Below are 22587 nucleotides of genomic sequence, written 5' to 3' on the forward strand. Positions count from 1 at the left end.
ATAACACACGTTAACAAAGCAACGCTTACCTCTAATTTGTCCTTCTAACAAGCTCAGAGAACACCTGCTACCTTTTCAGTGATAAGCGTTATCGGTATGCCAATTGGTTTCCTGGTACTTAAAGACCAAAATTTCACAGGTACCCTTCGCTATCATTCACACTTCTCTCACACAGAGAATATCACTAATGGTAACACACGGCGATGTCACCGAATCGAACCCAGACAATGCGTCGTGCAACTTCAGTTGTCACACGTTTCTCCCGTGTACCTACGGGCAACCACAATCCTGTCTTTCCCGAGAGCAGCACTTACCTCTGCTCTGCTACGGAACTGTTACCGATTCCCGACTTCCTACATCCCAGAAGTCGTGCCAACAACATAAAACTCAATACAACTTCAACATATAGTGTTAGTACACATATCACTACCAATCAATAATCGATAAGCTATATACATGCCAAAAATCATTAAACCAAAACAATAAAAACCGTCTCTTGCTACCAGAAAAACTGGTGCAGCTCGGGTTCCTCAATTTCCCCCTATTACCACGGACAGAGTGATTTCACAGTCACACACACACATCACACGCTGGTGGGGCACATAACACCAACACTCATTCTATCAATCTATCCGCACCTTACTCAGAAAGAGGGAAAATCCATTGGTTTCCGAAACTACACTGCTTTTCGTGATGGGAACTTTATCACTCTCCCTTATTCTATCAAACCTTCGCTTCACTTCCCATCAAGAACTATATATATATATATATATCTATAGGTCAATGAATCATTTAGTTGGGATTAGCTTAATGACTTCTTAATTCTCTAAAATCAATCAATAATACATTTCAATGAAAGAACAACCCAACACATGAATTCAATTAATATTTCTTTATCTAAATCAAATGCAGGTTAAATCCTAGTTAATAAATTTCATCCTTACCTCAAAGTACCCAAAATTAATAAAGCTCTTCTTGTAACAACCAGACAGTATTTTGCAGAAAATAAGGACTCAGTGACAAGCCCAACGACATTGTGGGAGGCGTACAAAACGGTCCTTCGAGGGCAGGCGATCTGGATGGTGACTGACCACAAGAAAAACCAACAAACAGAGGTACACGACCTTGAACAAGGGGTGGCTAGGGCAGAGGCTGACCATGCAACACACATAGATGAAGACACTACACATAGAGTGCTCATGGCGCAACAAGAATATAAGTCCTATGTTTGGGAGGCGGCAAGGGCTAGACACGCTACAACGCAGCATACGATCTACGAACTAGGGGATAAAGCGGGTAGACTGTTAGCCTGGCTTGAGAAAAAGGAGCGTGCGGCTAGATGGGTGGCATGGATCCAGTTAGAAACTGGTGGTTTCACGTCGGAACCTCGGCAAATTGCGGAGGCCCTGTCGACGCACTACGAAAAGATTTATACTCCGGAGGCCACGTCCACCGTTGTGGACAATCTGACGTTCCTTAGAGACATCGCCATGCCCACGCTGGCCCCGTCCGAGGTAGCGGCCCTAGAAAAGACCTGACCGCGGAGGAAATTACACTTGCAATAGCCGCCCTCCGCACTGGGGTTAAATGGAATTCCGGTGGAATTCTATAAGAAAGCCACAACACACATCGTTCCGCACCTATTGGGTATGTACACGGACAGTTTGAAGAAAGGGATTCTACCCCGGGATCAGAGACTGGCCACCATAGTAGCCATCCCCAAGCCTAACAAACCACCGCATGAGTGCACCTCCTATCGCCCAATCTCACTGCTGAACGCCGAGGCAAAGATTCTTGCAAAAGTCTTGGCAACAAGGCTGCAGCCGCACCTTGCTACCGTAATACACCCGGATCAATCTGGGTTCATGCCTAATCGAAATACCGCCCTGAACATACGGCGGTTGCATGGAGTCCTCGCAGATCGCTCCTCGATAGAAGAGGATGCAGTCATTCTCTCGCTGGACGCGCGGATGGCATTCAATTTGGTGGAATGGCCCTTTCTCTTTGCTGTTCTCCGCCACCTGGGATTTGGCCCCAAGATATGAGCCTGGATCCAGCTTTTATATACCAAGCCTCTGGCGCAGGTGGTCGTAAATGGGCATGTCTCGGTCGCCTTTCCGTTGGGGCGGGGGACGCGACAGGGCTGCCCCCTCTCCCCGCTCTTATTTGCACTGGCACTAGAGCCGCTTGCGGCCTGGGTGCGACAGGAACCGGTTATCCGTGGCCTAAAGTGGACGATGGGGTGGGAGGACCGCCTCTCTCTGTATGCGGACGATGTCCTACTGTACTTGGCCTCGCCGGCGCGCTCGATACGCTGTCTCCTGGACATCTGCGCGTCGTATGGGAGGGTGTCCGGATACACGATAAACTGGGAAAAATCCTATCTCTATGTACTCCAGGGCTCCCCGCCGCGGCTCCCTGAGGGGTGTGACATTCGGGTGGTAGAGGACGGTTTCAAATACTTAGGCATATATGTGACAGCAGACAGAGCGAAATTTGTCGCGGAAAACCTGACACGCACCTTGGTTCGGTTTCGAAGCGACGTTAAGCACTGGCGTTCCCTGCCCCTGACGCTGCTGGGAAGGGCCGCCCTTTTTAAAATGATGGCGCTTCCTAGATTTCTCTACCTGCTTCAGAATACACCCTTCCCGGTTGCTTCTGCATACTTTACCGCCATAAACGCAGAAGTGACCAGTTTATTGTGGGAAGATAAGACGCCACGGATAGCGTTCCATAAGCTGACCAGAGACTGGTGCGACGGGGGTATCGCCCTCCCTAATATTAAGATATACTACTTGGCATCACAGCTTATGGTAATAAACCAGTGGCTTCACGTGCCGGGGGACGACCTGGCTTACCGTATGGACCGTCAACTGCTGGGGACTGGAGGGGTTATGGGAGCGTTCTATAATCACACTAAGAAACGCTGCTTAACGGACCCAACGGCACATACTCTACAGGTGTGGTTCGAGGCACAACGTGCTCTTGGCTGGGAGGGGAAGATAACTCAGGCCACACCACTATGGGACGCAAAATAGTTGGGAGTGCTGCGCACTACCAAGGGATTTTTACAATGGGCTCTAATTGGAATATCGAGGGTCGGTGATCTCTGTAAAAAAGGTGACATAGTCACGTTTGCCCGTTTGCAAGCAGAATATGACCTGGCAGCCACTGAACGATTTCGCTACCTACAAATCAGACATGCACTCCGGGCGGCAGTCCCGCCTGGGACTCGGCTGGCGGAGTCCTCGCCATTGGAGGATAGACTCCTCATGGAGCATCTGACTAAGAGAGCTACGTCCCTGACATACCGGAAGGTGATTAACAATCAGCCAGATCCATTTTCAGCCCTTAAGGCTAAATGTGAGACAGAACTGGGAGCATTTGATGAGACGGACTGGCAGGTGGCGCTTTCCTCCCCTAAGGAGGTGGGGATATCATCCAAACTGAAGCTGGTACAATTAAAAATTCTACACCGCACATACTATACCCGCACACTTCTATATAAACTTAAACGGACCAACTCACCGCTCTGTCTTAGGCAGTGTGGTGCGGACGGCAGTCTCTTCCATACCCTCTGGGATTGCCCCGTAATCGCCCAGTATTGGCGGGCGATCATGCGCACACTCTCCCAGGTGACAAAAGTCCCGACTCTTCCGGAACCGAGGAGGTGTCTCCTCAATGTGTGGGAGCCTACGGACCTTAGCCGTGTGGCGCAACTCTGGGTGACACTGGGACTCCTGCTGGCAAAGCGCAACATAGCCCAAAGATGGGTATCCAGTCAGCCCCCTACCCTTGCCCAATGGTGTAGAGATATGGACACCACAATGGTTGTTGAAAAAACGGTGTACATACATAGAGGCTGCCCCAAAAAGTGGACCCAGGTGTGGGGAGGTTGGAATGCGTACAGAGGGAATATATGTGACCCCCCACGTGAGACCTCAGAGTCGTAATTGAGTGATTGAGATCCTATGGTTGATCAATAAGTAGATTAAAAACTGCTATACTACTACATGATACAGCTGGAGGTCAATGTGGTACCTTGCATCACTATTATGTCAATTTACTGTGAAAGTGCTCGTTGAATGCTTGTGCACAATCCAATGGTAGTTATGCTGATTTATTCAACGCCAATGTACGTTGTTTTGTGTTTGACTTTATCAATAAAAATATTTTAATAAATAAAATAAATTTCATCTTTTGTCATATTTACCTATTCTGGCTAATTGTCGTTTTCTAAGTCAGAATTTGGTCCTCAGTCAGATCGTCAAAGTTCGGTTCTATCATGCAGAGTCACCGTCCTCTCCGTCAGCATAACATCAGGATACTGACAATGACGTTCAAGAAGTCGCGCTAATACCTCTCTAGTCTACTATTATTTATACTAAAATTTACATTCCAAATGTTGCCATTGTCATTTTCGAAGGTTCTCATTGGACAATCGAAATACATTCTAAGGCATTAGGAAACATTCGATGTCGTTCCCACATATTAAAAGTTCCAAACGAATGTATGGGAATATTAGCAATCCATATTGCAGGTTGCAACAATTTCTGTTGAAGGGTTGGCCTTTCGCCCGGAGCAGCCTTGATGGGCACAGCGATGACAGTTCACCGGCAGGTCACAGCTGCTGAAGTTTGCGCAAGCGCATTTCTTCTTTCCCTTCATTGATTTACTTAGTAAATGTCTGATTCAGTCGGCGGCCATTTTATAGCAGGCCCAAATGGTCAACTTAAGCAAAGAAACACAAAAACGTCATTAATACATTGAAATGGTTAAACAGTGTTATTTCCCTTGCTAATACCCATATGTGTGTGCATTTATCTAGCCATATGCAACGTTAAAAGCCATTAGTACTCGTTTATTTAAGCATAATTCATGATAACATCACATAAGCAACGTTTATCCTATTAATATGCATATGAACTTAGTTTACATGCAAATTTAGCCATGCAAAGCAATCCCACGTGTATTCTCTCGATTAATAAGGTTGATTAGTTTTCTATACAACACTCTGTTAATTATTATAATTAATTATTAATCGTTTTAATCCAAACATACATAAATGGATTGGGTATATAAAAGGAAAACATTTTACCCGCTCCATCACCTGCACCTGCACCTGCTGGTTGCTGCTGCATGTGCCGCAACCAGCCTGACTTCTTCAAGCAGGATCTAAGCTCACGAGTGCCCACTCTTAGGGCACCCGCTGTACCGCTGAATGCTCACGTGCTGCAGGAGTGGGTAAGACTTTAACTGGGCTAGTGGGCCCCAGGGGATGTGCGAAAGAACGTTCTGTGGCACCATAGGCTTTTTTGACTACTTCATAAGAGTCAAAGGGAAGCTCTTGAGTATGGTCTATTAGTTAGCATTCCCTGGATGCGACCACCAGTGAATGTGGAATACCCCTGACCATGCAATAAGTGAGAGAGTTGGCCAGGAACGTGCTTACCAACTTCTATGGCCCAACCTCAAGGAGATTGTGTTATTGCTTGTGAATGTAATTATTCCTTTTAATGTGTAGAGTTAGAAATAAAATACTTCTTTTTCTTCAAAACGAAAGTATTGGACTCGACATTGATTTATTGTTCATGCTGTTTGCACTTTGAGTTATGAGTTGTGTTCACTTACCTGTATCTACACTCCCCCCCCATGAGGAATCCTTTGACTGCTCGTACACAGCAACCACTTAGAGTCAAGCGCAGAAGGTGTACGTGGTCCAATTGCTCAGGATCCATAGTAGGTCACCCCGGGATATCAAGAGCAAAAGGCCTCAACCACCACGGTTGTTCCCAGTAGTCCCTTCGTGTCCCGTGGCCCTCTGAAAGGGGTTCAAACAATTGCTGTGTATAATGATGTCTGCTAGGGTTTTAAGACCTGTTGTGACATCATCTACTGGATGTCCCTTTAGGTAAATCAAGGTAGAGACTTTTAGTACTAAAAGCAAGTACTACAGAAAAAAATTAGACTTGAAAAGCACAGCAAATATTAAACTCCTGTTTTTGAATTTTGAAAAGTCCATATTATATCTCAGTATGACGTTTCTTGCATGATTTACTTACCAAATATGTTGAAGACTTGGCTCGTGTTATGGACCTTCGAGCCAAGCTAGGCCATTAGGCTTGGGTTTGACTCAGCTCTCCCTTTTCATTTTTAGGACTTGCCCATCTCTAGTTCCAAAGTGATCTAAACTGAAGTCAAAGCTACAGCGAATACATGTGTTTTTGTTTTGCTGTTGAACTGTGTTTGGTAGCATATATGCCTCTATGACTATATTAAGCCGTATTAGAAGTTCTATACATCAATTTATAACTTTGTCAATTGTACAACATTGCGTCCATTACTAGTTCTAATGGCATTACTCCTAGTCCTACTCCCTCGCCTTCCTTCATCACAAGTGAGTCCCTGCCTCCCTCTAGACCCATCCCAGCCCATAAAAACTCTGCCCGCCCCCACCTCCACCTGTACGTAAACAAGCTGAGCTAGCACTCAGATGTACTGCACCGGGAGGGAGGGAGGGAGGGAGGGTCCTTAAAGGAAGGCTAGGGAGAAGGACTAGGAGTAATGCCATTATCATTAGTAATAGATGCATTACCTCCCCTCTCTCCCTCCCTCGCCTTTCTTCATCACAAGTGAGGACATAGCAAGCAGAAGAAAACAGAGATGGACAACTGAGTGAAAAAGAACACCAAAAACAAACAAGGTGCGCCAAACCCAGCGGAGCAACATCCCTGGCCCCTCATAGAGGATAAGACCCTGTGGCCCAGAACAGTATCCAAGTGTTCCAGACTAGCATAGACAAACGAAGAGGGAGAAGACCCGGTCACAGCCCTACATGCCCCCACCACAGAGGTACCCTGTAACTCGGCAACTGTAGCTGCCATACTACGAGAAGAACGCCCCCGAACCCCCACAGGAGGACCCCCCCCCCGCACTCCCCCGGAAGCAGGGAAGCCATCAAGAACGGGGATCGAATCCAAGGACCCAGTGTAGCAGCGGAACGCACAACACCCTATGTAGCAGGACCAAAGACAACAAACAAAGCGACCCCCATCCGGAAGGACTCCACAACCTGCAGGCACCACAGGAAAGCACGCCGCACATCCAGACAGTGCAAAAGAGACTCCCCAGCAGAGGAAGGAGCAGGAAAGAATCCAGGCAAAACCACCACCGGACCGAGATTAAATGCCAAATAGACCTCAGGGACAAAGCACGGTACTGGCACCAAAACCACCCGATCCGAAAAGAGCCTGCAGAAAGGACAGTAACACAACAAAGTGCCCAAAGCACCCAAACTGTGCGCTGAGGGGACGGCAACCAAAAAACAAGTCCCAGAAGTCAAGAGGCACAACCCGAGACCCCCAAGGGGCTCAAAGGGAAGGACCAGACAGGACATCCAACCCCATCAGCAAACTCCACAAAGGGAAGGATCTTGCAGGGCGAGTAAACAAATTCAACAGACTCTGAAACAAAAACGAGGCATCAGACCCCTGTCATCCCACAAATCACCCATTACAAACAGGAGCTAAGAGGGAAAAGACGCAGGTTGCCCTCCACTCACAATTATTCATAACAAAAAACCTGCTCTATATCTGACGGATAGAATATCCTGAACATCACCTTCCTCCCTTACTGGTGAGGATACTTATAGTACAAGCGATACTCTGCTGTACTTACAGGGTGTTCCTATCCCCTTCTTATCTGCACATTTATTTTTTAGTGGAAAGGTTACCGATGATGATAAGTGGAACATACTGATGAGTACCTATCAGTAGTTCCCTGGCGGTAGTTTCCGTGAGGTACCTTCCCTCTTTTCACACATTTTTTCACACACTTTTCATGATGATTGGGTGTTAGGAACTGGTGGTGGAGTTATAGACACAGATAAGAGTTGTTTTTATATGAAGGGGACAGGAACACCCTGTAAGTACAGCAGAGTATCGCTTGTACTATAAGTATCCTCACCAGTAAGGGAGGCAGGTGATGTTCAGGATATTCTATCCGTCAGATATAGAGCAGGTTTTTTGTTATGAGAAATCCCACAAATCACGCCAGGAGCCCCGAAAAGCCTGAAGAGCTTCCCACTGCACCCACAGAGAAGCCACCGACAACCCCAGAAGAGCCCCAACATAAGGAACCGCATCACCAAATGAGGTCAGGCACTGTGGGATCCACTTCCGTAGCAGCCCACCAGGCCACAAAGGCCCTCCAATACCCAGCAGAGGATTGCAGAACGAAGGACCTACAGAAAGCCCGGAAAGGAACAGCCAAATCGACAAGAACCCCCAACACAGCTAAGCCCTGCCGCACAACCGCCAGGCCGACCCCAGCTCAGAGCACAGGGGAAGGGATGGAAATACCCAAGGGGACGTAACCACTGGAAGGACCCACTCCCGGTCGCAACACAATCCAGCCAGGAGAGGCCCGGAGCAGCGGCAAGGGAGGGAAGTCATACAGAAGACCCTGAGGCCAAGGAGAGGCAAGGCCGTCAACTCCCAGAGCCCCAGGACATCGGCCTGAAGAACATAACAGGCCCACTGAGGCAATGACCGGGCTCGCAAACAGGTCCATCACCACAGGGAGGCCCCAACGACCCACCAATCGGTTGAACAAACTGGGAAGGAGGGAGAAAATCCCGAGACGAAGGAACCCCCCTGTCCAACCGAGCCACCCGCACATCGTACACCCCCCGAACATAGAGAGCAGACCAACCCAGCACCCAGACCTGAGCCCACAGGAAGACGTTGCTGGCAATTAAGGCCAAGGACCTGGAACAGGTCCCTCCCCAACGGCAGACATAGGACCTCGCAACCAAAATATCAGAATGAACCAACAGCCAATGGCCCGCAGAGACCTGAAAGCGAACCAGGGCCAGCCAAACTGCCCACACCCCCTGCTAATTCCAAGACCTCCAGGAGTTCAGCAGGGATCAGCCCCCCGAACCAGCTCCGACCCCAGCCAAGCACCTCACCCAGACCGGCCAGCAGCAGAAGACACAACAAGCGGAGCTGGTAGAGCCAAGAAAATCATGGCCAGAAGAAAATGCCGGCAGAGCCATTAGGAGAGTCCCACCCGGAACAGGACAGGCACAGGCAGCAGAGACAAAAGACTCCGAGACCCCATCGACCAACACCACAGGATCCAGCAGGCTAGAAGAAGAAGGTGAAAACGAGCCCAGGGAACCAGAAACATCCAGAAGCCAAAAGCCCCCACAGCCACTCCACCATAGGGGGAGCCCCCAGGGACATCAAGGCCAGAACAGCGACATAAGAGAGACCAGGCGCTGGATGGACAAGTAACCAGGCCGAACAGAGGCCGGAAACGAGCCCCGAGGAACACCATGGTCCAAGAGGGGACAAAGAAGAAACTCCCAGCACACCAAAAAGCCGCGCCCCGGCAGAACCACCAAGGCCGCCCCAAAAAAGAGACCAGTCAGCTGCATGCAGCAAGAGGCCAACCAAGAACAAGGAAAGAATACCCCCTCCGTAGGAAGAAGATCCAGGAGAGGAGTCAGGACCTCTGTGGAGACCATGGGAGAGGACAAAAGGCCAAAGGGAAGAACGCAAAAACGAAAACGGGCACCCCCACAGCGAGCTGCAGAAACACTGAGAAGAGACATCGACAGGGACGCAGAGAGAGGCGTCCCTGAAAACCAAGGAGGCAAAAAACTCGCCCAGCCGACCCAATGAAAAACCACAGGAAGGGCCAACACATGGAAGGGAACCGCCCGAACCCAGGAGTCGACTCAATGGACACCCAGAATGGGCCGACAACCGCCGGACACCGTCAGCACCGGTAACAGAAAGGAACAGGCCCCGGCGCCAACGTGCAGGACCAGAATCCGACAAAAGGCCCGTTTGGCCAGCAAACAGGACACTCCATCCAGCAGAGCCACTCTGCGTGGACCGGAGTGAGGCACAGGATCCAACTGAACCCCACCAACCGGAGGAATCTGCCAAAAACGGATCACGGAACCACAAGCAACATAGCGTAGGAACCAGCAATCCGAAACGTCCCAGCGCCTCCCCGGAAGAAAAACCCAGAGCTGGCCACCCACTGGCAGGGATCACCCAGACAGCAGTAGCAGGGCTCCCCCAGGGCAGAGCCATAGGTGTGGAGGCAGCGTACATGGGAGAAAAACCAGGCCAAAACTGCTCCCACCGGAAAGACGGACGAGACACCCACTATGGTGGATGACCGAGAGGTCCCAGACCAAGGCACACAAGACAAAGCCGAATGCCCATCACAAAGCAAGGCAAGCATAGGGTCCAGGCTGGCCAGAAGGACAGAGGAGTCCAAGCCACCCTGAACAGCTGCCGCCAGGTCCACGAAATCCTGCAGCAAGGAGGGCGCAGAATAAGCCGAGAACAGACCAGACCCCAGCGCCAAGGCAGCAGTCGCAAATGCCTTCCCAAGGACATAGACCACCCACCTATCCATCTTAGTAGATGGGGTACAAACCACTGGCAGAACAGCAGACTCGCCAAGCAGCGTGGCCAATGCGAGGAAAGGGGCTGTCCCCCCCCCAACAAGCAAAATGTCTGGAGGAAGTGAGGGACCCGCAGTATGCCCAGTGCATGCCACACACACAGCACCCTCTCCCACACTGACCCCAAGGGCAAGCCCAACCGGGAGGGCTTAGTGCACCAAGGAAAAAGATTCCCACAGTACGTGCCCAGCCGGAAATGAGGAACACCCAAAGGTCCAGCACAGGAGCCAGAATGACCCACAACACCACCCCGGAGACATACACACTTCCAGAGGTGGGAGAAGTTCCCTCCTCAACAGAAGGGGACCGATCGCCCACAGGAACCAATGGACCAGGACGGGACAGACCAGAAGGCACCGGCCGAGCCCGCAGAGCACTGGACCCAGCAGCCTCAATCAAGCCCTGCACCAGCTGTAGACATGAGAGGCACTGCACCCCCCACTGAACCCAGGCATACAGGGTGCTCCAGGGGTAGTGCCGGAGACCCATCAGCAGATGATGAAGAAGAAGAGGACGCCAGAACGACCCCACAGAAACAACCACATGCGACCCAGGACCGCAAGAAACCGGAGAGAACACTCCCCAGCAGCCCCATGACAAGGCAGAAATACGAACACGCCAGTTAAGATAAATCGCCGCCAAAGTCAGCAGAAAGGGTCCAAAATGAAACAAATAACGGGTTAAAAACCGGGCCTACCAGGTCTCCCACGATGTGCACCGCAAAGGCCGCCTTGGCGCCTCAATCCAACAAGCATTTACAATGCAACGGTCTCGGCATTGTTAAAGTTAGAGCTATTGGCATGGCTCATGACAATGCCGTTTATTTAAATGTTTTAAAAACAAAAACATAAATAAAAATAATGTCATGAGCAATGCCAATAGCTCTAACTTTACCAATGCCGAGACCATTGCATTGTAAATGCTTGTTCTGTAACTTCATGGAGTTCCATGGAGTGAAATTTTTCCCACCCCTACATTAAATGTCGTGTCTAGTTGAAGACTTTTATTTTACATCAAATACACTTGAGACCATTAAGCGCAAGGGGCAGTTGGTTAAAAAAAAATAGATTCTGTTTCCCTCGGTGTTGATCTGGTCTTTACTCCGCGTCTGAAGTTAAAGATATGAATCGAGCGCACAGTGCTGTGTTTTGGAGCAAAAAAAGTATATGTGTCAGAGGTGCGTGTAGCTCCTTTGTTGAGGGTAAAACTAAGCCCCCTTCAAACAGAAACAAGGTGATGGGGTACACAAACAGACACGTATACACAGAACACAAATAGAGACAGACGCACAACAGACACATTAAGCATTCCCGCTCACAGACCTACCCACAGAGACTCACGCAAACACAGCCAGACTTATACCCAGAAACCCACACAAAGACACAGACTCGCAAACACACAGGGCACAATCACAACGTCACGTTCATAAGCACACATACATACAGCCACAATCCGAAACACAAGCACACACAATCAAACCATCGCGAGTCAGAAAGGCGCCAGAGACTGAATAAACGATGTGAGTGCGTGAGAATTGCCCGTATGTTGATGCCCCAGAGGTGGAGTGAGCGACTGCGGTGCGGGTGCAGTACCAGGAGTGAGTGTTCTCTCGAGTGGGGCGAGGGCTCATTTTGTGGGGGGGGGGGGCGCTCCCCACCTCCCGCGGTAAGGGCCGAGGTGGGGCGGGCGAGGCCGCTGTAGATAGGGGTGACAGTCGGCAATGGAAGCCAGAGCCCCTAGCCGGCGGGGGCCGTCAGACGGGAGCCTCCGTCCCTGCCCGGGAGATTAGTGCGTCTCCCTCACCGCATTCCCCACAATCCTGGCTGCTCACACAGACCCCCGCCCCCACCCATGAATCATGGGCTTGTCACCCTGCACCAGGCCGGAGACACCGCTGTATCACGTTTATTGCACTTTAAGTGGCGGGTGGGCTGGGCCACTACGGGGTGGTGGGGGAGGGGGCTGGGATTGAGGTAGCGCCATGAGGGTCTTGAGACCTCTCCCAGGCGCTCACGCGACACTTCCGTGAAGAGACAGGCAGCATTGTGGGTCTCTGGATCACACAAGGAGCGCGGTGCTATATAGTGAGAGAAACAAAGCGCGCTGACACCTGAGGGAAAAGTAGCGTAGGCGCTATATAGAAACCCACAAATAAATAAATAAACAAAACAAAGAACACCCTCTCCCACAGTCTGATGCATGAACTAATCAGGGTATCCCATTAATATATACGCGTATATGGGTGTGGGGGGTTCCTTCAATAAAAGTAGAAGCATCGAGGTGCACATAGCCACCGAAGGGGCATATAGTTATCTTTAGGAAATATATGCAAACCTAGAAATAACGCCCCGATTGTCGTCCCATTTGAGCATGACTTGGCTAGGGAAAATCAGGCTTGTCTCAACTTTCTATAGTAATAAGAGACCACCTTCGTCCCCGTCTCTCTGCGATTTGTGGCTGAAGATATTGAACAGAGGTCGAGCTTGAGGGAGGGTTGGGGGGGACGCGGCAATCCACAGTCATCGAATGACAAGAGCGTAAAAGCAATAGACGTCACCCACCGCAACGGGAAGAAAAGCCTCAAGTCAGCACAACACATACTATATGACAATTAAACAAGCGCGTGGTACAAGAAACGACACAGACGTGAAATGTGTACTGGGACTTTCTAGTTATTGACTTTCCCAAAGATAAGTTACGCGACACCCATTTCTGGCACAACATTAATGTTACATCTCAGGCGCATTTTTACAATCCCCTTTTTAAAGTGTGCCTAAGGCTCCGGGGTATCCTATGTTTGAATTTTAATGGAATGTTTTGTCGATAGTGCTTCACACCGCACTTTAGCCGTTTCTCGGCGCTATAAATACCAGGTATTGCTTTTGGCCAATGTAGTTTTCCTCAATTAAACGGCTTTGACAGGGAGGCTGGTTAGGAGTTGCCGCATGTTTCAGCGGCGAGCGTTTAACTCCACGAACCCTCCTGTGGCTTACAGGCCCTGGCAGTCGTGGACTCTGGTGATAGATTTGTGTCTCTTGCGTTTACAATAGAAGCATTTTAAATATATTTTCATCATTTATTTCTGGCATTTCCAGCTTGTCAGGCCTCTTGGGTGGGAAGCGCTGTTATTGGTGTTTTTATGTGTCTGTCCCTCTCCGTCACCCATCACAGAACAGATTCATCTTCAAAGACGCCCTCCCATCCCCTAACCGCGAGCCTCGGCGTGTGATGGAGAGGGAAAACGTGCGTGTTTTTTTTGCTCAGAAATCACGGGGAACAGGTCTGAGAGGTACCCCTATAATCACCCGGACCAGGGAGCCCGTCTGCTTCTAAAGAAACTCGAGGCGGGGATGGCTGGCACCGCTCCTTCTACAAAATAAAAACACAAGCCGAGGGCACCGGAAGACACCACTGTAGCAATCCAGAAAGAATTCACACACAAACACTGCGCCAGCACATGCGTGGTTAATAACAAGCGCACAGTCAAAACACTAACGTAAAGGGTGAGGGTGGGGGAAGGTGGAAGGGGGAGGGCCGCACAGATGCTTTGCTGTGCCGGGGAGCGACATGGAGGGAAGGGTGGGGAAGATACAAGCATACAAGGGAGACAGCTGAATTCTATAATTCAGTGCTGCAAGAAAAAGAAGAAAAAAAACAGTTCCTGTAAAGAAAGCACAGCAAAAGGCAAGCACACCACCGCCTTTCTCCGAGGTCAAGAAGAAATGCCTCGGAGAAAGGCAGTGGCGGATTCGGATTCGGGGGCGTGTTTGTCTTTTCTCTCCTCCAGCCATTGGCTGGAGGAGAGAATGAGACTTTCTTTAAAAAACACGCCCCCCCGATCCGAAAAGGACGGGGCATAATCGGAGTGACTGGACCTCTTCTCCAGTGGCTGGCCAGCATTTAAGAGGCCAGCCAATGGAGAACAGGAGAGAGGAGGGGCGGGTGCAAGCCCCTCTTCTCAAAGACATTAAATCTCCGGACTTCCGGTCTGCCGACCGGATGGTCCCGAGACCTAAACACATAGCCCCAGCCGCAGGAGGACCGCCGGACCCCATTGCGGCTTCCTGTGCAAGTGTTGCGCCGCTCGCCCACGAGGAGACCACGGAGACACAGCAAGCCGGTGGAGAGAACCAAACCGAAGACTCCCCGGCACCGCCACAGGGAGAAAGCCAAAGGTAAGCCTCACCTAGGGAGACAAAAAAGAACAGGTGAAGGTGGGGGCGGGCAGAGTTTTTATGGGCTGGGGGTGGGTCTAGAGGCAGGCGGGCCTCACTTGTGATAAAGGAAGACTAGGGAGGGATGGGAGGTAATGGGCAATATGTTTAGAGTACATAAAGTTGCCATTTAACAAAGGAAAGAGAGGTATAATGCAGGTGAATGAAAAATATATTTAAAGTTAAAAGTAGATCCATCAGGTAAATCATCCATTTATAAAAGAAAATGCCATTTGTAGTGCCTATTACATGCGTACTATTAGTAATATGAGCTACTGTTATTTTAAACATTGATTTGTATTGGTAGACAAGGCTTTTTAAATGTGATTTTATTTAAGTAGGATGTATTGATAAGCTGCTCAGCTGCCATGGTTTATAATAACTGTTCCACAGTGGATTGCCTTTTTGATTATTTGAACCCTGGAAATGATTATGTTTATGTTACATTGTCCCATTTTCAGCTTTTTGCCTTGGTCAGAGAATTACGATGAGGGTTTTTTGAACAGTAGGGCCCAGATTTTTTTCAATACCCTTGCAATGCAGCGCACCATGTAAAGTTGCGTTCGGTGAACAGGAGAGAGCAGAACAGCACTATATTTTCTAGGATGTGGCGCTGTTCTGCTATCTGCCTGCGCTGCTTCACATTTGACTACCATGCGCCAACGCAGACACTGAGACACCCTTGTGCAAGGGAGTCTGAGTTGTGGTATGCATAGTTTTTGTCCATGAATGGGTGCCTGCAAAGAGGGAAAAATCAGGAGTAATGAAAACATTTCTTCTTGTTACCCCTGCCTCTAGGGTGTGCAGGATATTGGTGCAAAATTTCTTTCTGCAGTTCTTTGACATAGGGATTTGAATCAAAACTATTGGGTGAATGCATGCACCACCCATGCAACGCCCCCTTGATGCAAAGTAATGCATAATGCACCTTTGCGTTACTTTTGGCTACAATCCAAAGCAAACAGCGATTAGCATTGAAATGTAAATACCACAACACCTGGCGTCGGGTTTGTATTACGAAAGTAAATCAAACCCGACACAAAGTCTTTTTGAATGTAGACCTTAATGTTTTGCAGCGCAAGGAAATGTGCTGTGATACATATCCAACATGAGAAAACTGTTGCTGTTTGTATGCTAATAATACCCTAACTGTGGTGCCTCTTATTTAATTCCATACACCTAGCACTAGATGTCACTGTTGCGTTATCAAATTCACAATGAAAACTATAAGTGGCGAACATCACAAATAACAGAAATCAAGCATTAACAAAGCTGATCCATACGTCAGAGCTCTTCAGAGTATGTCTGGCTATATGAATAAATGAACACAAGTATGGCTGGATCATTGGATAGATGAGTGAGTTCTTAGATGTTAGGATGAATGGGAGAGTGCATGATTGTGTCTAAGTGTGCGAGAAGATCAGGAGTGCGTAGATATATGAGTCATTGCGTGCATGAATGGATGGATGAACCGGTGCTTGAGTGCCTGGATGGAAGAATGGCTGGATACATGGGTGAGTGCATGGGCTGATGAAAGGGGCAAAGACAGAGAGTGGGGCAATAACTGTGAGTGGGGGCAAGGTCTATGTATGTAAGCATTGGCAGTGCAGAGTGGGAAAAATGGGAGAATGTAGGGGCCAGGACAGCTTTGTAGAGGGAAAGGGGCAGCGTGTGATGCGGTTGGGGCAGTGGTAATGTGATGTGGAGGAGCAGTCTGAGAGAGAAGAGCCCGTGAATGGGTCCGGGGGCAGTGCGGGGGACAGGCGCATGTGCACGGCCAGGGGCAGTGTGTGGAGAACACAGGTGTCAGGCCCTTGGAAGTTTTACAACTAGAGCATAGCTCCTCTTTTCTCTACTAATCCCACAGGGGTAAGTGCGCAAACGTTACATCACACTGTTCTCGATAAGGATTTCAATTTACGAACTGCAAGTAACAAAAGGATATCTCTGACCAAACCAGTAACACGTTGAACTATTTACATTATATAAACTTCTGTGATCCGCATGGTACAAGTGCTTTACAGCAGGAATATACACTCTCAGCGCTACTTTATGATGAGTCCAAACTTCCAGTGGACAAACTCCGATGTCTCCCCAGCAGGTCCATTAATCGCCAGGGTTATCTTGACATTTTTATTGTTGCCTGAAAAGTGCTGAAGGCAAGGGAGGCTGCAGCAGGTGCTTTTAACTCATAATATATTTGAAGACATGGCGCCCCCACCCAAACGTCAGTGCCCGGTGGCACCGGTCGCAGATTGGGCCCTGTTTGTCATAAACAGTTGTTTTGTTTTCATTATTGGAGTCTTCCAAGTGTATTATGATCTACAGACATTTAGGCTTCAAATCTATATAACGTATTCAACAGAAGTTGATAAAGTATCATTCTAGTCACACTCTCGAAGGCTGATCATCTGTGGTATGCGCTGTGTCATAGAAAATTGGGAAATCCCAATAATTTACATATTGATCGTTTGTTGTGCATGTGGTCTGTGCGTGCATGCATGTGTGTGCCCCTGTAGGTGAACTTGAATGTTGTGCGTAAGATGACCTTTATCACACATGCCAACATTTCAGAAGAGGAAAGGGGGACATTAAAAAAAATAATCGTGAGAATGTATTTCTCCCAATGACTTCTATAGAAGTGGAGGCAATTTCATGAATCAGGCCTATTGACATGCATGATGGATGTATGACGCATTCACGCATGCTTTTACAATGCATGCCTTCACAACGCGGACAATACAACAAACGCGTCGTCATCATGCATTCCATTACAACGCAAGTCGTTACAACGAATTGCCTTAGGGAAGCGCTGGACGTTGGAATAGTATATTTTACTATTCCAAATCCAGTCTGGGCAACAGTAGGGAGGGTGTGGGATTTAAAATCCAGCAATGCGTTCTTTAAAGCACGTAATTGTAACGACTTGTGTTGTAATGGAACGTGTGGTAACAACGCATTCGTTGTAGTGCCTGCGTTGTAATGGCACTGCGTAGTTCTGTTTGCGTTCTAAATGCTGTTTCCCTGCATGATATAGTGGTGTGTGCTTAGTATTGAAATGTGGAATGTTGTGGCTGTTCAAAGGGCTTTGACTGGTAAGGGCTCTTGTGTAGAGGGGGATGTGCTTACTGCTTGGTGCTTCTTGGTTGTCAACTATGGACTGCACATGTACATTCAGGGGCGGCTCATATGTTATGGCGGAGGAGCGTCGCTCCACTGCTGGAACCAGCAGGCGCATGTAAAATAAAATGATAATAAAGCAGTTAATAAAACTGCTTTATTATCATTTTATTTCACTCCAGAGCAGCCACCGAGTCTAGAGGGCGGAGCCATCAGGAGCAGGAGGAGTGGTGGGATCGGGGCTCTACCAGTGCGCAGGTAGGTTTGCCGGCTGTCGTAGGACGGCCAAACCGACATGCGCACTTGGATATCTCCAGGCTATTGCGGGGAGATTGAGGCAAGGCTCAGGAGCACAGGTTCCCAGTCCCTGCTGGAGCGTTGAGCCAGCCCGTTCAGCCCAATCCCTAAATTTCTCTCTTGCTGGGTAATACCAGCATGAGAACAGCATCTGGATTGGCGCAGGGGACTCTGGGAGCCTGTGTGAGCATCGCCTGAAGAGGCAGCGGACAACAAGCTGCAGGTAAGTTTTTATTTTATTATTCTATCCCTGCCCCATTGCCACCCTTGCAGCCCCACCGATCTCCCCCGCTAGCGGCCACCACTGATGTAGTTCCTTCATTCCTTGGGTGTTTTGAGCCTGTATAGTACTGATTGCCTTTAACTGCTGTGAAAAATCTAAATGGCAGTAAGAGCTTTGTTCATTTGTCTCTCTTTGCGCACAGCTGGATTGATCAGTCCTTGGAATCTGCCCCTCTACCTACTGACCTGGAAGATAGCTCCAGCTATTGCTTCCGGCAACACGGTCATTGCAAAGCCCAGTGAGATGACGTCAGTAACCGCATGGATGATGTGCAAACTTATGGACGAAGCAGGTAATTTTCAACAATCCAGCCCTGTATGTTTTCAGTACTCTGTCTAGTGGTAGGGATCGATAAAGCAGCATCGTAAATTAACTATTGTGGTGCCATTAATTTTAGTAGAAAACTTGTACTATGGAAAGGCAACAAAAACATTATAATGGGTCAAGTGAAAGAGTGTTGCTTTTGAAAGCAGGCATGGAATAGCCTGTTCACTTCTTTTATATAATGGATATATTGTCCACTTGCTAAATGCCAGGTGAATGCATTTACTATCAGAGAGGATATTTCTGGTGAGGCTATTTCTGCAGTTTTGTCACGTCGACACGTTTCAACTCATAAGCTCTCACCGAAGGTAAGTTGACATGTTTCCTGGTGTTTGAGATAAATAAGAAGATGAGGAGGAGATTTGTCCTCTCCGCAAAGCTACCCACTGGGGAACAAGGTTCGAATCCAGGCATGTGCTCAATATCCTGAGATTCTTGGCAAATCACTTACTAGCCTGTGCCTTAAAAAAAAAAAGTGTAACAAGTCTGGTTCACTTTAAAGCACTCTCATGCCCTCAGGCTAAGATCTTGGTCTGTAAAACTGCAAAGTAATGTAGTAGTTGCTCACTAGGTATAAAAGATGTTTCCATGTATACATATTGTTATGGATTTTTCTGTAAGATGAAAAGTCACCACCCACTTAGGCATGTATGCATGATCCTTTCCACTGTTAATTTCACTGCTGATTGCTGCTTGTTAATTGTAACAACGTAGAGGAGAGCGGTTAAAGGACAGACACCTCTTGGTCTTATTCTGTGTCTGAAACATCATAAGGACTTCTATCTCAGAAGATAAATAGAAAGGAGTAACAACTACCAATATGCAGGGCTTTAAGTGGAATGAAAAAAGTGTGGGGACTTTAAAAGGGGCATGGCCTATGTAATTAAGGGTGTGGCTTAAATAAACACATTTTCTGTGATTTCCTTAGAGTGCCACCCAACTTGTATTTTGGTGCCTGTCTGAGCTTTTCTATTTAGCATCCAGATATATCGCACAACTACTAAAGTACACCTAAAATCTGCCAGGCCTATAGGCTTTGTCAATGGTTGTTATCTGTTTAAAATAAATGGGCAACAACAATGACTTTGTTGTAAATAATTAATATTGAAAATGCTTTCATTCTGGAATTGTAAGACTGTGAATTAAACTTTACTGAGGCCTATGGAAGAGGCAGTGGTCTTCAGAGTGTCTCAATCACTCCTGTTATGTTTACTCAATGTTAGATATGTACACCCCTTTTCTCTCCACAACGCATCCATCTCCATACCTTACACCTCTTCTCTTTCCTCTTCAGATCTTTTATTCACTCTTTCCTGAATGCACTTCCTCGCATCTCCTTCACTTCACCTCCCACAAACACCCAACACACCAACTCACCTGTAAGCATTGCATTTTCTTTTACTTCAGCCATGCCAATATGTTGACATCTGGATACCTCCTTCATACACCGAATCCTGCACAGAATGACAATTGAAGCAGGAATGCGTGACCATTGCTCTGTGCGCTGTGACTATAGGCCAATGATTGGATGACCATGTATTCTGAACTCCTTTTTGACCCACTGACAGTCAGTGTGAGAAACTCACACTGCCTTCAGCCTCCACTCCAGAGCTCTGAATCGTGGCCTGTTATAAACACCTGCAACCAACTCAATTCAGAGTATCACTATACAACAATAATAGCGTGGTGCAGTGGCCAGAGTGGCTGACTCCAGAGCGCGGGGCTCACGGTTTGATCGCCGATGGCAGCTCAGCATCATGTGACTCTGAGCAATAGATCCCGAAATCTCCCCGATGACCCCCTAGTGTCTGGATACAGTTAAGAGTGATCAGTTTGTGCTTTACAAATGTGGAATTATTATATGAAACTAAATTACAGAAACACATCATCCTGGAAATAGCAAACACTCTTAAAGAATGCAAGATCAAGTAAAACCTGGGAAATATAAATCAGAACTCAATCTCTGCTATTCATTTCCTTAACTTTTTTTTTACATTTATTATTCAGAATCAATCAGTGTTTTTGGCCAGTAATGTTAAGGACATGAATATATGGCCTGATAGGGACCCGTTTCAATGACTGTTTATAATTATTCCCGAGCCTGATACTCAGAGACCCAGACCAATTAAAGCCCTGCCAATATGGCGGCAAAGAGAGATGTCCTATTTGGCCAGAGGTATGTGTGGATAGTAGTAAGATATAGGACGGTCATGTGATAATCAACACTCCTAAATGTCAATACTGGGTTATCCCACCCCGCGACTAATATGACACTATTCCAAGAAACCTAAAGAAAGTCCAGTCAGGCATAAACCTTTTGGTACAGAAAGGTCCCTGTCCTACTTACTTGTGGAAATAGGGTGAGAAGTGCCTGGTGGATTTGTAAAGTTCCAGATGAATCATGTTGGATCTAAAGAAAATGCTAATTGACAAAGAAGAACATCTGTGAATCCAAAAGAGACAACACAGGCTCGTGAATGGGACAACCCACTCCATGGAACTACAAACATATAACAAATTTAGTGGTGATGCCTGAAGCTGGCATCCTTCATAACATACTAATAAATCGTCAATTCTGGTTCCACCGTGGTGTCCGGAAGACAAACACTGTAGAAGTGCTGGGGCGCCTGGGAAATTTAGTTTCCCTGCAGTGCATTGGCTTGACACTCCAGGCATCAGCTCTGTGATTACCACTGCAGATAAGTGCATAGAGAGCATAGCGCCAACCAAGCCCAGGACCTGTGAGCAGGTACTCAGGCACAGAATCTGGTGAACATCATAATGGTGATATGTGCTAGGGCAACGGGAACAGGTTTTTTAACACCAGTGGCAGCTGGCAACTACAGGGAGGGGGACAGGCGAACACGCGGGTGGAAAATATTATACAAAAAATAAATATAAATAAAACTTACCTGCCGCAACGTCCTCGCTTAGGACCACTTCTTTACTGGAACCGGATGCTGGAACTCCCTTACGCAGACTTGGCGCTGCTCACATGCAGCATGTGAGCAGCGCCAGGATTGGTGGGAGCGGCCTCACTTGACGCTCCACAGCGCACTGAAGGCCAGCACTTACCCTTAACCCAGCTGGGTTAAGAGGTTTAAAGTGTACATGAGTGGCTGGCCATCGCAAGACAGCCGGCCAAACAGAAATGCGCACTTTAAACAGCACATTAGCCAGCCCACCCACCTCCCTGCTGCTGTCACTCAGCAGCGGCCCCACCCCCATCCTGAAGCTCGGCTCGGGATCGGGGATCAAAAATACAATTGTAATAAATTAGCATTTCTTTTTCATCTCTTGGGCTTTGAAGGGGAATTTTAGTGGAACGAAGCGCCACCGCTTTAACGGAGAAGCGCCCCTGTTTGACACATACACTGAGGCTCTGGCAATAAGGCTTGCTGCTGAAAGAGTCCGAGATATATTAATGCTATGGTAATTCTGCACGTCTTTTTAAAGAATTGTTCACACTTTTCAAAGAATCTTTGTGCCCTAGATTACTTCTACTCCAACAAGCCCCACTTGAAACGCACGTTTTTCTTACATATTTCTGAACTCTGGATACTTACATTTGTGACAATTGGTGGTTCAGCACACAATTCACCAGCTGTACTTGATGGTCGATTTCATATTTTGTGTTACTGTAATTCCCTCTAGCCATTTTTTTTACTTGATTACTAGAACGAGGAGTATGCCTTAGTTTAACCTATCTTTTATTGTCAAAGTCACATTTCCCCCTTTATTTGTATGTTTGCATTATATTTTCTCATATCTCAATTGGAAAACCTTTACCTTTTGTGCACTGTTTGCAAATGTTAGGACAGATGAGTGCATCCCACATGCCCCTGCTTGTACTTCTTTTA

At 47.8% G+C, this 22587-nt stretch overlaps 1 protein-coding gene across 2 annotated transcripts in view; it reads left to right on the forward strand.

Annotated features, from left to right (window-relative positions):
- Positions 1 to 22587, forward strand: part of ALDH8A1 (aldehyde dehydrogenase 8 family member A1) — a 256594-nt gene that overhangs the window by 126373 nt on the left and 107634 nt on the right. For both annotated transcript variants that reach the window (XM_085611613.1, XM_085611615.1), the window contains one exon: positions 18546 to 18695. In XM_085611613.1, coding sequence (XP_085467739.1) covers positions 18546 to 18695 — 150 coding nt within the window. The remainder of the gene's footprint in view (positions 1 to 18545; positions 18696 to 22587) is intronic.

This window comes from Triturus cristatus, chromosome 6 (genome assembly GCF_964204655.1).
Source record: "Triturus cristatus chromosome 6, aTriCri1.1, whole genome shotgun sequence".
NCBI lineage: Eukaryota > Metazoa > Chordata > Amphibia > Caudata > Salamandridae > Triturus > Triturus cristatus.